Raw genomic sequence first — 17,291 nt, 5'->3', positions numbered from 1 at the left:
TAATATCTACTAATAATGTTTCTTCTCGTTTTAGAAATCCAAAAGATTTTTTTATCTTTTCCAACATTTAAATGTAACATGAGCAAAGTATCAGAGAAAAAAATAAAAAGTTTTATCATAAACCAGTATGTATTCTTACATACATTATTCATGACACTACCAAAAGAAGCAACATAAAAATTCTGGGGCAATCTGCTCTTTTTGAGCTAATGTCAAATGTGGACTTGGGAGATAAACTAAATTGCATTTATGTAAGCAAATTTAAAACATTACTTCTAGAACAACAATAAATACATGGCTGTATATTTAATATAAGGTCTTTTTTAAAGCTCAATATTGCAGGTTAACATGGTTCATGGTAAGTAACTTACAGAGAAAAAGTCTTTAGCAGGTGTGGGCTGTGAATTCATCCATCAAGCATGCATTACTGCCAATGCAAATGAACTGAATGTACTGTGTAACCCGCATATTATGCCCTTTTTAATGGTACAATGACCTACACTATCACTTTCAATGTAACAGTAGCAAAAGTGGCCAGAAAACCCATTAGACAGTTACAGGAGGTATAGTTGTAATATTATTACAACTGAGCATTCACTTTCAATGATTAAAATACAAAGCAGCTTGGCAGAGATTTAAGTTATTTAGCTCAACTGGTATTCAGCACACTGATATTAAGTGGCAGTATATGAGAGTAGTGGTTGTTTGTCCAACTAAAAGCTAGTAGTGGCCTACTTGCTACCAATTACGTCAATGGACCTGGTTTTATATCTAATTGACTGGGGACAAATCAAAGAACGCACACAAATTGGCCTCATTTTTCTCAAATTCCCTTGCATTACATTTGGAAGTTCATCTCCAAACCACTGCTTGCAAGTATAGGGCTAACGAATGGAACAAGTAAACTCAACAGAAAGACCTCCCAAGCCTTACTACTGCCCAGCTGCCTGAATCATCATTCACTTCACTTATCTCCTATGTAAAAGGTACATTAGCTTACATTTAAGTTAAGATTATCTGGTATTTCGGAATCATACTAGATCCCTGGACTATTCCCTACTCACTCTCTCTACACATAAACACATACACGTGTGCATGCACATATACACACGCGTTATACAGTTCAAATGACACTCTGCTACTCTGTATGTTTACAGTAAATGTATATCCTGCATTTTCTAGGACCTGATATTACACAACGTTAGTACTTTACACAAATGTATAACTAAACGATTTAATTTCCAGAATTCTCTAACATGTCTATACAAATACATTCTCAAAATATGTGACCTGAAATTTTCCAATTTCAAAAATTGGAAAACAGGGTCAGCCTATATTCTCAGCATAGTCCATGTATTTCACTGCCCCACCTACCTCTTCACTTAAGGATCTTCCCTGGTGCCTACCTGATTGTATTTTCATCTGCTCAGATCTCTTCCATATACAAAGAGATCTTTTTCAAGTGACTCAAGTTCAAGCATAGATCCCTCTGCTCATCCTGCTTTCTTTTCACAGGAATCTTTCCTTTTCTCACCATTCAAATCTGCTCACCAGAATAATGAAATAAGATATAAGACTATTGATCACTATTAAAATGGACCACATGTGGCCAAAAAGATTAAATCTAAAAAGTCCCAAAATAGTACTTAAAACTGATACAAAAATATCAATCTTTTGGGGTAATATATGTCTAAATTATTAATATTTTGTATCTGCATTTTACATTATCAAAATTCTAAAGCTATTTTATTTCAAAGCTGTGTAGCCCCATTTACTCAAAATAATATCCTAATAATAGTATAAATCTTGAAGTCCAGACATACATTAAAAGGAAGATTATGGAAAGGCTTTAAAATTATAAAAGGCATACAGATGTGAGATTACTCAGTGGCCACTGCAAATTCTCAAAAATGACCGATTAATGAAATTTTTATAATTTTTATATTCCTATTCCTGTTCTTTTACATAAAAATCAACAGAATCAACTCAACAGGATAACCAGTAAGAATTACAGCTCAGTCCACTTCTGCAGAAAGAGAACTGGACTTTAGTAATTTAAGATTTTTCAAAAGATAAAGAATGTTCTATTCATCATAAGTGTGTTCCATTTTTGCTTCTTTCCTTGCTGTATTACTCTGAGAATTAACTGAAATAGGAAACTTTCACGGAAAAAACAGCATTAAGCTTGTTGAAACTCTGGCTTAGTTAAAAAAAAAAAAAAAAAAAAGAGGATCTGTAATTATGCCTGTTACTTTGTTATCAATTTTAATTCTGGGCTCCTATAGCCCAAGTAGGTGATGGGAGAGAGATGCTATGGGAAAAGCTGAGTGGGAAGTGGAGGAAAAACAGTGAAATTATGCTAGCACAGCAACAATAGACTAAGATGTCAAGACACCTCCTCATAACACTAAGCCCCTCAACTCAAAAAAGAGTACGTTGGCTTAGAAGATAGCGTCAAAACTCTTGAGTTTGGACACACTCAAATGACATTCCTTCATTTTTAATTCAAGGGCCAAAGAGTCATCTTAAATACCCCGTCTACTTAAATACCCCAAGCCTCACGGAACCCTAGCTATGTCACTGTTCAGGGTGCACAGATAGTTGAGAGGTTCATTATCACAGAGTGGGCAAAGATCTTGAAAGCTATAAATGAGGAAGAAAAGTACAGAAGAGAATGTTGAGAAGGGGGATCGGAGAGATGCCAATTCCCAAGAGAAAAGTATGTAAGGAGAGCTTTGACAGGAAGGACAAGTATCCTGTTGAGGGTGGCTGAAACAGAATGGGAGGGGACAGAATGGGAGCAGAAAGGGAACAGATCTAGCGTTAGGCAGGAGAGAAAAGAACACCAGATGGGAAACCAGAAAATCTGAGTCCGGATCCCATCTGCTACAGTAGGACTTTAGGCAAATCCGTTCGCCTCTGTGGGCTTCCGTTTCCTCATCCGTAAGTCCGGACAATACCCAGCCTCCCAACCCCAGCGAGGCTCAATTAAGATAACGGACGTGGAGGTCCGGAGACCAGCGTCCAGCGCTCAGGGGGCGCCCAGTGAGCGTTGGCTGACTTGGAATCTCAGAGCCTCGGTTTCCTCCTCCGGCAAGTGTGGCCCTGCCACCGGCTCTGCCCCGCGCAGGGCGGCGCGCCGGGGAAACCGCAGAACGGGCCGACCGAGAGGACGCGCCGGGCGGTTCCTCCGTGAGGCGCAGAGGGCCCAGTGGGCTGGGGCCCAGGCCTTGCGGGCGAAAGGGAGGAGGGGGTGGATACTGCACCTTCCCCCCGGCCCCGCCCGGACCGTCCCGACGCGCGTTACGGAGCAGGCCTGCGCCGCTTCATGCCGCACCGCCTCCACTCCCGTCCCGGATGCAGCAGCTTCCTCGGCGGTGGCGCCGGGGGCAACCCAGGCGGCGAACGCGGCACTTAGAAGCAGCGGCAGCGGCCTCGGCCTCGGCGGCGGCGACACTTCCGGTTCCTCGCGACCTGCCCTCCGACTGGCGAAGGCACTGACGGGCCAAGAAGGGCGCCGCTCTCTACTGGGCGGGGTCCAACACCACGGTGCCTCCTAGTGGCCGGAGGAGCGAAGGAGGCGCGGGAAGGAGTCTCGGCTGGGGAGGGGATAGAGATGAAATGCAGAAAGGGGCAGCGACTTGCTCAAAGTCACAAGGCGAATTGTGGCGCGTCTCTACTCATTTTTTTTTTTTCATTCAACAAATATATGGTAAGTGCCCGCTCAAAGCAGACAAAATTTCTTGTCCATGTGCTAGGCAGAGTTGTAGAGGGTGGGATCAGAGCGGGGAGCAAACCAGGCAAAAATCCCTGCCCCTTCATGGAGATGATAAAGAGAGGGAAGGGACTAGGGCTTGGAGATATGAGCGACTCATTGTTGTGGTGGAAAGAAACCTGAACTTGGAGTCAGAAACTTGGCTCTAAATATTAATTAGTGATCTTAAGCAAGTCACTCCATCTCTTTGAGCCATGCTTTCTTTATAAAAGGTATATAATAACACATGTCATTTAATTGCAATTACAGAAAACTGTATGTCACGCTAACATATAAAAATGAAAAACTGGGGCCCGGGAGAGAGAAGGGAATGACTTCTTATAATCAGAACCTGAGGCAGGTCCCTTGCCCTGCAGTTTCTTTCCTAGTCTACACTGTATATTGGCTGCAAGAGAAAAAGTGAGCCTAGGGAGATCACTGGGAAAGTAATAGGTACAGAGCAAAACAGCGGAAAAGCTGGGCCCCTTATTTTCTATTATTACAAAGAATCTTAGGTTAGAATTGTGCGTTATTAGGATTTATTATAATAGCACTAGTAAAAGATCCATTTGTGTAGCATGTTACACTCCAGAGCATGTAATTATTCACTCTGAAGTTAAAGGAGCCTTCTCTCAAGCTTTTTTTAGTTGAGCTCCCTAAACAAAAGGTAAAGTCATTCTCTTTGGATCTCCTCTATGACTTTTCTGCAAATGATCCGAGAGCAGGTTTTAAGGCTTTAAATGCACACACATACTAACAAAATACATTAAAATATCTTGCACTTCATTTCATTCATCCAACAAGTGTTTATTGAATCTTTACCACTGTTACCGACCTCACGGTTCTTGACCCCCAAGTCAACAGAAATTTGCACAAGACTGAAAAAAGAATTCATACAGGCAAGGCTTTGTGGGGGGGGGGGGGGGGAGGAGTTTGCTGGAACAAAAGGAAGACAGTGGTGGTTAAGGAGCAACCAAACTGGTTCTCCGAACAAAGGGCTGGGTAACTTTTAAAGCATAGAGAAGTTTGGCGCTAGCATTGACATCATAGCATGTAGAGGCGAAGTTTTGCTGGCAGCTGTGCATCCAACAATTATGCTTCTTCATACATCTCATGTCTCATTAGCACGTTAAATCTCCACCCTTGGGCGTGGTTTTTATTATTTAAAGGAGGCAAAATGTTTATGAGCAGTCTACTTTGGGCTTCATCTTGGCGGTAACCAGTTTGTGCTGGCCTTGACTGGGGCCGGTGGACCTCTGCTCCAATGGTTGCAGTGGTTGCCCTGTCATTTTCGAACCTTTTGTTCAGTATTGTAAGCGGACTTGAGCTTTGGCTCAAGGCTCAGGCAGGTAGCCAGAGTCCACCTCCTATACTATCTCACAACGTGCCTGTCACTGTTATAAGCACTGGGACTACAATAGTGAACAAAGTAGACAAAATTCCTGTTTTCATGCAGTTTATGTCCTAATAAGAGGAGACAGAACCCCCCCAAAAGCAAACAAACAAAAAATATATTATTTCATGGATTTAAAAAAAGAGCCACAGAGAAGTAAAATACTTGCTTAAGTTACATGGCTGATTATGGATTGGACTAGAGATTGGAATTCAGATTTCTTGGTTTTCTGTCTTATTTTCTCCCTCTAGGTAGGCTTAAAGAAACCTCACCGGGCGTGGTGGCTCACGCCTGTAATCCTAACACTCTGGGAGGCTGAGGCGGGTGGATCACTGGAGCTCAGGAGTTCGAGACCAGCCTGAGCAAAAGCGAGACCCCGTCTCTACTAAAAATAGAAAGAAATTATCTGGCCAACTAAAAATATATATAGAAAAAAAATTAGCCGGGCATGGTGGCTCATGCCTGTAGTCCCAGCTACTCAGGAGGCTGAGGCAGTAGGATTGCTTAAGCCCAGGAGTTTGAGGTTGCTGTGAGCTAGGCTGATGCCACGGCACTCACTCTAGCCCGGGCAACAGAGCGAGACTCTGTCTCAAAAAAAAAAAAAAAAAAAAAAAAAAAAAAAAAAGAAACCTCAACCCCTGAGAAAGCCATATGGGAAGCTGTATGGGAACATCTCCACCACGGCATCCTGGCAAGCTTGCATGTATCCACATAAGCCACATAGGCAAAGGCTTGAACTGAAGCGTATCTGAGTTTTAGCAGAAGGCTGTGTGATCTTCCCAGAATAAGGATCTGATGGCCATCTCCCCTGAGAGGCCTCAGGAGACAGCTTCTACTCTTCTTCCAGGTTCTTCTTTTCTTTTCTTTTCTTTTCTTTTTTTTTTTGAGACAGGGTCTGGCTCTGTTGCCCAGGTCGGAGTACAGTTGCACGATCATAGCTCACTGTAACCTCGAACTCCTGGACTCAAGTGATCCTCCCGCATAGCTAGGACCACAGGTGCACCACCATGTCCAGCTAATTTTTAAAAATTTTTTGTAGAGATGAGGTCTTGCTCAGGCTGGTCTCAAACTCCTAGCCTCAAGAAATCCTCCCTCCTCCACCACCCAAATTGCTGGGATTATAGGTCTGAGCGCCTGTGAGGTGTGAGACTTCCTCCCCATCTGTCTCAGAATAGCACTGAAGAATATAAAAACTATTTGGCGACAGTCTATAATTAGCTATCAATGGGTATCCTACAACTCATGTTGCAGTCATCTGGCCCATTTTGTTTCAGTATGGTTTTCCCTCGGGATCTGCAAGGATTGGTTCCAGGACCTCAGGCAGATACCAAAATTAGCAGATACTCAAGTCCCTGGTAAACAATGGTGTAGTATTTGCATAAAACCCACACGCATCCTCCCGAACAGTACTTTACTATTTTTTTTTGTTGTTTCTAAGTCACTGTGTTTTAGGACCATATAGTACTTTAAATCATCTCTAGATTACTTATTATAACTAATACAATGTAAATGCTATATAAACAGTTGTTATACTGTATTGGTTATTTGTATTTAAAAAAATTTCTTTCTGAATATTTTCCATTCAAGGTAGGTTGAACCCATAGATGTGGAACTGACAGATAGGATGGGCCTAGTGTATTGTCCTTTTTGGTATATGGGGCAAGGACCACAGGCAGCTGGTACTTTTGTGCATTCTTCCTTTTGCTGTATATGTAAGTAATACACTCTCTGAATTTAGAAGTGGCTCATTGTATCTTTACTGGCTGAATCAGTCTTGTATGTGTACTTGACAAAGCCCAGCTTGCTTTCTGCTACCCTGCACTTTAGGGATCCATCAGGAAAAGGCAAGTTATCTTGCACATGAGGTGTGAATGAGAGAGCAAGGCTGGGCTGATACAAAGCCTTCCTTTCTAGCACTGGGTATTATCATCAACAAATATGTTTTAAGCATCTACTTTTTTTTTTTGAGACACAGTCTCACTCTGTTGCCCGAGCTAGAGTGCCGTGGCGTCAGCCTAGCTCACGGCAACCTCAAACTCTTGGGCTCAAGCAATCCTACTGCCTCAGCCACCCGAGTAGCTGGGACTACAGGCATGCGCCACCATGCCCAGCTAATTTTTTCTATATATTTTTAGTTGTCCGGTTGATTTCTTTCTATTTTTTAGTAGAGATGGGGTCTCACTCTTGCTCAGGCTGGTCTCGAACTCCTGACCTTGAGCGATCCTCCCGCCTCGGCCTCCCAGAGTGCTAGGATTACAGGTGTGAGCCACCGCGCCCGGCCAAGCATCTACTTTTTGAAGCACATTGTGTTAGATGCTACAGGATACCAAAAGGAGGCAATCTGTGCTCTAGGGAAGTTTATAATCTAGGTGAGGAAAGAGATCATAAACATGCAATGCACTAGCAGTAGTTTATTACATGATATGGTGGGCTAGAGTTTGTTTTTCCATTTCCACCCGGCCCTTTTTGAGGCATAATTCGAAACAAACTGCAATAACCAAAAAAGGCATTTCCCTCTGATTTTCTTTTTCATATTTAAGTTTTTGAATAAGCAATACTGCCACATGATTCAAAAATTTTGAAATACAAAAGGATATATAGTAAAAATATTTTTTCCCATCTTGGTCCTCCAGGTACCTAGTTTCCTTCCCCTTAAGAAACTAAGGTTATTACTTTCTTGCATATACTTCCAGTAATAGTTTATGATATATAAACAAGTGCATGTATGTATTATTCCTCCCACTACCCCAGTATTTTCACACTAATGGTAGCATACTAACCTCTGTCTGCAGCTGACAACCACATGGGTGGCCAGAGATCCAGGAATTAGCAGGTGGGCCAAAGTGAATACAGTGGAAAGACCACTTTCCATATCCAAGGCAGACTCTGAAAGGAAGTACTTAAGGCTGAGGTGGGAACATCTTTGCACATTCTTCTGAACCATGAACTGACAGATGGAGGGGAAGGTTTTTCCAGTAAAGATTGGCTGCAAGATCCACTCTCCTGGCATAGTTAGGAGGTTACAGGTATCTGATCTGGCTGTGCAGGATTCCTCATTAGATGCCTGGGCTGGTTACTGTCTCTCCACCCTTAGTTTTGCACTTTCTGGATAGACAAACCTGATTTTGATCATGGAAAACTGGCTGGATGACCCTGGGTGAGGCACAAAACAGCTGAACTCTACAGTTCATTTTCTAAAAATTCTAGGAATAGAATAGTCTGTGAAAAGGTGAAGAACAAGGGTGTGTATGACCACTTGCCAAAGGCAGGAAACTAGCCTTAAGCACTGGGAACTTCATCCATGGCAATACTCAGCAAATGCTTCCTGTGGCTGATGGTGATGGTTCTCTGAGAAGGGAGAGATGGCCATGGGCCAAATGAGGCTGGGAAGGCTGCATCTACAAGGTAGGACACAAAGACAGTATTTAATTTGCATTTTCATTTGACTAGTATTATCATAAAGCCCTCAGCCATACCTACTTCAGCATAGCACTGCCACTTGGCTCTGCCTTTGTATCCGCCCTGCAGGTTATAGTTTACCTGGAAGATACTCTTTCCCCTCTCCATTTCAATTTTTTTCTTATTGGATTTCCCCTGGAGAGAGGGATCCATAATAGCCAGGCCTCTTTGCAGAAAAATTTGGAAACAGCTGATAAGAATGTTGGAGGGGACTGAATCTAACTCTCTCATTTGATGGCTATGGAAACTCAGGCCCAGAGAAGTCATTTTACAGTACATTAATAGTGGTCAAACCAGGCTGGCTAGGTCCCCCCTTCCAATGGACCTTTCTTATGGAGCATCTGAGGCAAAACATCAAGATTCAATCTTATATATTTAGTAGCTTTCACCTTGGATAGAGATGAATGGATAAGCCTCAGGTTTCAAATACGTTAGATTAAAATTATTTTATTTTTGTTTTTTATTACTACCCACCAGAATGGCTAAAATTAAAAAGACTGAAAATACCAAGGGTATAGAGCAACTAGAACTTTCAAACATTGCTGTGGGAATGTAAATTGATTGAAACACTTTGTAAAACTACTTTGCAGTATCTACTAAAGCTAAACAGATATCTATATAACCTAGCAATTCCCTTCCAAGGTGTTTACTCAAGAGAATTAAGAGCATACATCCACCAAAAGACAGGTACACAAATTTCATAGCAGCTTTATTCATAATAGCTAAAAACTAGAAACAATGTATACACCTGTCAACAGGAGAATAGATAATCTGTGGTACATTCACACAGTACACTATGCAGCAAAAACAAAAACGAAAAAAGAATGAAATACTGATTCACTCAGCAACGGATACATCTCCTACACATTATGTTGAATGAAAGAAGCCAGACACTAGATTCCATTTGCATGAAGTTCAAGAACAGACAAAAACTACTTTATGGTGATATGTCAGGATAGTAATTATTGAGGGGAGGGTGGGGTGGGGGGCGAAGGTATTCTGACATGAAGCAATCTCAGAGACGCTGGAAATGTTTCAGATCTTGATAGTTACACATATGTAAAAATTGAGCTACAGCTGAACATTTAAGATTTGCCCTTTTCCTACATGTAAGTTATACCTCAACTTTTTTTTAAAAAAGTACCCCTATCTTACATCTGCATTGTCGTAAACATTATGCAGTAAAAATACTTTTTATCATTTAAAATATATATTTAAAATTCAAGGCTGTCAAAGTTATTGCTTTCGTTATCTTACAGCTGGCAGACTGTGTAAGTCTCTAGCGGGTTTGCCTCCTATCAATTCCTTCTCTGCTGGCAGGTCCTGTGGCAGTCTTGTTAAATACATATTTGATTTTGCTAATTTCCAGTTTAACAAACTTCCTGGGCTGCCCTATGTCTGTAGGATGCAGTATAAGCACCTCAGTGAAGCAAACGAAGTTTCCTAATCCATTACTCTGCTTTCCAGAGTCAGGGCAACCTGTCTGTCTCCTCTATGCCTTTAATCCCTAGCATGCAGAACCCTCCACCTTTGGTCGCGTGCTCTGTGCTTTCACTGCCCTACATGCTTCTTCCTGGGTCAAATTCCTCCTCGCATTTCACCCTCTAGCTCTCCAAGATTGGCTTTCAAATGTCCGACCATACTTCCTACAACCCTCAGCTCCTACCTTCATACCTCTTTGTGAGCTCAGCACATTCGCCATATTAAAACTCTCTACATTTTATAAGATCCGCCCCTGAGCTACAGGTTTCCCAAGAGCTGGCATAATTTCTCTTCATTGCCGTATCCCTAGGATAAATAAATGGGTGCTAACAGAACTGATTTTTTTGTTCCAGAGTTTAGTTTTCATAGATGTGTTGCTTCCCATTAAGTTCTTCATTGCAGAAGAACTTCGATACAGACAAGACAGTTCAAATAAGACGAAATTTAGTGTTGTCCCTAGTTCGAGTTTCCTGTTTCACGAGAGACAGGCCTGCTGCACTAGCCAACACAACAGCCTCCAGTCATGTGACTATTTCATTAGCCGCAAAAGAAATTGAAAGTTCAATTCCATAGTCTCACTAGCCACATTTCAAGTGCTCAAAAGCCTCCCGTGGGCTGGCGGCTGCCGTACTGGAGAGCGCAGTGTGACATACTCTCATCAGTGCACACAGTTATCTTCGACGGCGCTGGAAACCTCTGGTCTTTGCACATACTCTCCCTTTCTTGGGACACTCTTCCACCCCGTTCCCTCACCGCTTCCCCTATCACCAGTGTCATCCTCGTGTCGTCTGTGATGACTTGCGTCTTTTAATAGACTGAAGGCTCTAAGACAGAAGGGACTGTGTCTCACCGCTGTTGTTCCAGTGATTAGCTCTGAAGCGCCGGGGCACAGTGGCGCTCGGTAAATGGAATGGGAGGCACCTCCCAGATAACACCAGTCTCAAGCCCTTCTCCCATGCTGCCGGTCCTCTGTTTAGAGTCTCCAGCTCTTTCCATTTCAAAACGCGGAGGCTCCGCCGACAGTAATTCCCGAGGCGGCCACGGCAAGCGGCGGTGGCGCCACCCGCGCCTGGGCCCGCCCCGTTCCCGCCCGTGCCCCGCCCCCGCCCGACGCGCGCTCTGGCCCCCTGCTAGCGCCCCCGCCGCCCCCCTCGCTCGTCACTGCGCAGGCGCGGCCCGCGAGCTTGGGGTGTCTCGGGGCTGTCGGGCTGCGGGCGCTCAGGAGCCCGGGGATTTGCGGCCTGCGTTCGCCCGCTCCAGTCGGTCACTACCTGAGGCAGCGAGGCGCAGCGTGCCGAGCCTCCCGGCGCCCTGGGCAGCGTGGCCATGGAGAATCAGGTGCTGACGCCGCACGTGTACTGGGCTCAGCGACACCGCGAGCTGTATCTGCGCGTGGAGCTGAGTGACGTGCAGGTAAAGGCCGGGTCTGGGCGGCGGGAAGCGCTCGGGATCGCGGCTCCGGGTACCACCGGGACCCCAGCCCTTTTGTCCGTGTGCACGCCGGACAGGACAGCCTGCAGTGCGCCAACATGGTCTGCGACGCGGTGCGCTCCCGGCGTGCTAGCCCTTGTAGAGGCTTACTCGCAGATCCCAGGCCGGGGGCACGACCCCCTCAGGCTGCAGGTTCCTTAGGGGGCTCCGTGAGTCCGGCGCGGGCCTCGGAGACCGTCCCAGGCCGCGGAGGCTGTCCTGGGCCTCATCTTTGTTCTCTGTCTGCGGCCTGATGGAGCTCGAGGCTAGACCTGGGAGCCTGACCGTCAGGGTTTGGATTGGCTGAGGCCCTTGGCGGTGTGGAATGATCTTCTGGGTCTGGGGTACGTTGTGACAGTGGTTTGCTGGGCTGTGGCTGGACAGACATCTAAGACTGGTCAGAGAGGTCCAGCGAGGCCCCTAGGACGTTCAAGGGGCTCGCCAGTGCCTGGGGGGTTGGCGGTTGGGGGGGCACACCCACCTCCCAACCATTCAGCAATGGACGTCATTCTTAGTACATTTAATTTTAATATTCACAAAACCCCGAGGAAGTGATTCTTTACTCCCGTGTTCTGATGGCTGTGAGCTCAGGTTTGGTTAGTTGCATAGAGAACTTGAAATTTTCTTAAGTTAAACGTTGAGTATTTATGTTTGATCTCATTTGGCCCCCAATGTGAGCAAGCTGAAGCCCCCTAATAATACTGGAGACTTCAGGATCTGTGTACTCTCGTGTCTCTGTCCAAACCATCCAGAATTCTGGTCTTTGAGGAACTTGAGTTTTCAGTCTGGAATGTTCTTTCTTCAGTCGTCCTTACTCACAACTTCTCCTTGACATCTATGGCACTTTGTAACCTTCACTCCACTTAACTCTCTGCCTCTGAATCTAGCATCTGTTTAGATCTGTCAACTGATCTATTGTCTTGCAAAATGTGGCACTTTCTGAGTGTTAACTTGAATTTGTTGAATTTAATTTAATCTTTGCTTCTGGAATATCCTGTTTATATATATAATATATATGTAGTTATACTGTATACAAACTGTTTTCCTGTTGAAAGATAAAGTAAGTCAATACTGGCCAGAATGCCTTTAAATAGGCTATGATATTGCATGGTGTGTCATTTAATGTATTAAACCAGACTGAATTATACTTTAGCATTAAAATATGAATAAATGTTCTATGTTGTCTCCCTCTACCATGCTCCAGGGTGCTTTAATGAAGTAGGAAAAAAACAAACAAAATCTTTTGTAGATGGGGATCTAAGTCCTTATCTAGAGAGGGTTCTTTTGGCAACCAATAAAAATGTATAAGAATGTGTGTTACGACAATCTCTTTAATTATTTAGTTGTGTGTAGAGCAAATTAAATAAACTCAGGCCCTGGCTTCTTTAGTTGTCCATCATATGATAGGATGGAATATTCTGAGATATTTTTGAAGCTACAGGCAGAAAAGCAGTTTTTAGGGGGAGTGGGGTGATGATGGAAAGAAATGGAAATTGGTTGAACAAATGAAAAAATTTACCATACTTATATATTTCTTGAAAGATGTAAACCTCTTAGTTAAGAAACATGAACACATGTGTTGATCATATTTGGTATATTTAGAAGTATAGAGGCATATATTTGAAATATATAGTAGTTTAAAAATGTAAAGGTAGGAAAAAAATGAAGTTTTCTTTTAGAGTGAGAAATCCTTTTTTTTTTTAATTTTTGGAAAAAATAAGTCTTTTTTCTCTGAATTGAGTTTTTGGTTTTTCTGGGGTTTCACATCTGTAATTCTGAGGCATTCATTTCAACTGCCATTAGCTTAAAAGCGACATGTTAGCAGGTACCATGGCATGTGCCTGTAACCTTAGCTACTTGGGAGGCTGAGGCAGGAGAACCACTTGAGCCTAGGGGTTTGAGACTAGCCTAGACAACATAGTGAGACCTTGTCTCAAAAAAAAAAAAGTCATGTATTAATACCAACCATTCATAAAAGAAATCCTCTAACACACGTAAAATATTACAAATTTACAAAGATGAGTTAGCCAGACTCAGCTTTCCAAGGGCATACTCTCTAGAAGGAAGTATATTATCACATTCAAGCAAGAAGTTTTGTTTATGAACATATTTATTGGCAAAATTGAAGTTGGATGTTGAACCAGGTCCCTGGTGTTAAAAGGAATGTTACCTCTCTTTCATTTAGTTAGAGATAACTTCCAGAAATGAGAATTATTCTTGTGAAACCGGGAGAACTTTCCAGAAAGAGAAAGGCGTAGACTTTTAGCACTTGTAATGTCTGACATACTGTGTCAATGCCCTACAGCCAAAGACCACCAGGAACATACCTATAGTTGAACAAGTTGGGTTTAGTGCTCACTGTAGCAGAAGGAGGGCATACTCCATGGGGAACCATGAGTGTTTCATTAGGAGGGTGTTAGAACCAATTGTTAGATTTGGGTGTTGATGATTGGGGGAGGGGAAGCCTTAAAGAAGGGAGGCATTCACTTTAAATTAGATGCTATCAGAAAACTGGGGCAATTCTGTGCTCAGGAATCTGAATAAATCTTATCTGTACGGAGAGGAGACTAGCACAAGAATGGAACTGTAATTGGTAGAGAAGTAGAAGTTACTCAATTTGGCCAGAGAGTCTTTAGTTTTTTGTAGGTGGAATAGCCACTATGTGTTTGTCTGTGCTTACAAAAAATTATGAAATGGGCTTTGTCTCATTTATCGTGGTTTCAGAATAAGCTTATCTGAGTTTGGCATTCTGTGAGATTATTTGTGTGCTGTTGGAGAGTAACATGGTCTAGCTGTGAGTGCTAGGCCTGCTTCTGAATGTCAGGGGCTGCTCTTTTTTTCTCATTTGACTGCTCTATGCAGGGCCTGTTGAAACCAGTGATTCTGCCTCAGGATGAAGCAATTCATTTATTTGTTCAATAAAAACCATTTATGGAGTACCTACTCTTGTCTGTCATTAAGCTAGGTGCGGCATTCTTGGACTGCTCTCTAACACTCCCTGCTTTGCATAGCCTGTCTCCAGCTTAGTGTAAGTGTGGGTTTTAAAGTGTTGAGTTCTAGTTCGGGGGCATCAGCTCTGCCTCCCTCCCTCCTGACACAGGGAACTGTCCAGTTGTCACACCTCTGTTTTGTCTTTAGAGCCTACAGCTCTAGTGACTACAGGCTAGTGACTGATGAGAAACCACTGCTAATATGAGTAGGAATGGTGGACAGTAAAAACGTCAACAGTGACATTGTCTGTGCTTGAGGTGAATAGTAGCAAAGAGGGCAGCTGGGGCAGGGTTACTTTCAAAATAGGATTTACTTTCAATATGAGCATAATGGACATGTTTATAGCAACAGCCATAGTTGTTAAATCATTTGTTAATCTGTCAAGGTTTTTGTTTTGGGTTATTGTGAACAAAGTGCATAGCTCTGGGAGCTGCTTGAAAGATACTGTTCTTTTCCTTACCTGATGGAGTCCGATGGAAAGAGTGGTAACTGAAGATAGGAGATTGGGTCCTTGCTCTTCCACTTACTATCTGGTAACCCTGATCCACTTAACCTTTATGAGCCTCAGTTTCTTCATCCAGATAAATGTGAATAATAATACCTAATTCACAGGATCATTTTGAAGTTTGAATTGGATAATGGATTTGCAAGTGATTTGTAAATTCTAATGTGCTATTCAAGTGTGAGGGATTATTATGATTGTGATATTAAACCTTAGATGAGAAGGATAGACACAAAGAGCAGTGGAACAGAGTAGAGTTTATTAGCAGGCCTATCCATATATAAAAACTTAAGCTGGGACAGAGGTGGTTTTACAAATTAATGGGGAGACGACGAATCATTCAAGAAATGATATTGGGACAATTGGTAATCCAGAGGGCAGAAAGATAAAATAAGATCCTGCCTTATGCCGTACACAAAAATCAATTTCAGGTGGATTAATGACCTAAATGCATAAAGCAAAACTACTAAAAGAAAATATAGGGGACTATCTCTATGATATTGGAATGGGGAAGAATGTCTTAAGCAAGACACAAGATCACAAACCCTGAAGGCAAAGATTGTGAAATTTAAGACAAACTTGAAGAAGATATTGCAGCACACTGTAATAACTGATTGGATATTACTCATTGAGAGATGATTAATATCTTGAATATTTAAAGAACACCTGCAGATCGATAAGAAAAAGACAAATTACCCAATTAGAAAAAGGAGCAGATAATAAGCCTGGGAAGATGCTTAATCTCAATTATAATCAGGCACATATACAGACATGCTTCACTTTATTTTGCTTTGCAGATACTGTGTTTTTTTTCACAGAGCAAAGGTTTGTGGCAACTGTGTATTGAGCAAGTCCTGTTGGCACCATTTTGACAATACTATGTGCTTACTTCGCATCTCTGTGTCACATATTGGTAATTCTCTCAATATTTAAAACTTTTTCATTATTATATCTGTTATGGTAATCTGTGTTCAGTGATCTTTGATGTTATTATTGTAATTGTTTTGAGGCACCATGAACCACACCCATATAAGGTGGTGAACTTAATAAATGTGTGTGTTCTCACTGCTCTGACTGGCCAGCCCTCTGTCTCTCTCCCTTTCCTTGGGTCTCCCTATCCCGTGAGACACCACAATATTGAAATTAGGCCAACTAATAACTCTACAATGGCTGGGTATAGTAGCTTATGCCTGTAATCCTAGCACTTTCGGAGGCTGAGGGGGGAGGATCACCTGAGGCCAGGAGTTTGAGGCCAGTTTGGGCAACATATTGAGACCCCATCTCTACAAAAAATTAAAAAATTAGCTGGACATGGTGGTACACTCCTGTAGTCCGAGCTACATGGGAGACTGAGGCGGGAGGGATCAGTTGAGCCCAGGTGTTTGAGGTTGCAGTGAACTATGATCCCTGCCGCTGCACTCTAGCCTGGGCGACAGAGTAAGACTGTCTTTTAAAAAAACAAACAAAAATAAACTCTACAATGGCCTCAAAGTGTTCAAGTGAAAAGAAGAGTTGCATGTCTCTTACTTTAAATCAAAGGAGAGAAATAATTAAGCTTATTGGGGAAGGCATGTCAAAAACTGAGGTAGGCCAGAAGCTAGGCTTCTTGCACCAGTTAAACAAGTTGCGATTACAAAGGAAAAGTTCTTGAAGGAAATTAAAAGTGCTACTCCAGTGAACACATGAAGGATAAGGAAAAAAACAGCCTTCTTGCTGATATGGAGAAAGTTTGAGTAGTCTAGAGAGAAGATCAAAAAAGCCACAGCATTCCCTTAAGCCAAAGCCTAATCCAGAGCAAGGCCCTAACTCTTTTCAATTCTGTGAAATCTGAGAAAGGTGAAGAAGCTGCAGAAAAAAAGTTTGAAGCTACAGAGGTTGGTTCATGAGATTTAAGGAAAGAAACCGTCTCCATAACATAAAACTGCAAGGTGAAGCAGCAACTGCTGATAGAGAAGCTGCAGCAAGCTCTCCAGATCTAGCTAAGATCATTGATGAAAGTGGCTCCACTAATCAGCAGGTTTTCAACAGGTTGTAGGTGAAACAGCCTTCTATTGGAAGAAGATAACACCTAGGGCTTTCATAGCTAGAGAGGAGAAGTCAATGCCTGGCCTCCAAGCTTCAAAAAAAAGATTGACTCTTTTGTTAGGGGCTAATGCAGCTGATGACTTTAAGTTGAAGCCAATGCTCTTTTACCATTCCAAAAATCCTAGATCCCTTAAAAATTATGCTAAATCTACTCT

General features: G+C 42.7%; 2 protein-coding genes across 5 annotated transcripts in view; one reads left to right on the top strand and one right to left on the bottom strand.

The window, feature by feature from the left end:
* Positions 1–3,441, bottom strand: part of DPP8 (dipeptidyl peptidase 8) — a 53,137-nt gene extending 49,696 nt beyond the window's left edge. For 2 of the 4 annotated variants that reach the window (XR_011234900.1, XM_069482693.1), the window contains exon 1: positions 3,267–3,441. Coding sequence is in view for 1 of the 4 variants with exons in the window: in XM_069482717.1 (XP_069338818.1) it covers positions 1,407–1,422 (16 nt within the window). In the remaining 3 variants the exon portion in view is untranslated. Of the gene's footprint in view, positions 1–1,406; positions 1,428–3,266 lie in introns of those variants that run through there. The other 2 variants (XM_069482717.1, XM_069482703.1) reach the window with 2 other exon arrangements.
* A 7,825-nt stretch (positions 3,442–11,266) lies between these two features.
* HACD3 (3-hydroxyacyl-CoA dehydratase 3) overlaps positions 11,267–17,291 on the top strand; it is a 44,036-nt gene continuing 38,011 nt past the window's right edge. The window contains exon 1 of the mRNA XM_069458810.1: positions 11,267–11,501. Coding sequence (XP_069314911.1) covers positions 11,415–11,501 — 87 coding nt within the window. The 5' untranslated portion in view covers positions 11,267–11,414. The remainder of the gene's footprint in view (positions 11,502–17,291) is intronic.

This window comes from Eulemur rufifrons, chromosome 2 (assembly GCF_041146395.1).
Source record: "Eulemur rufifrons isolate Redbay chromosome 2, OSU_ERuf_1, whole genome shotgun sequence".
NCBI classification, from domain to species: domain Eukaryota; kingdom Metazoa; phylum Chordata; class Mammalia; order Primates; family Lemuridae; genus Eulemur; species Eulemur rufifrons.
The sequence above is the reverse complement of the archived record's forward strand: the minus strand, read 5'-3'. Positions and strand labels throughout refer to the sequence as shown.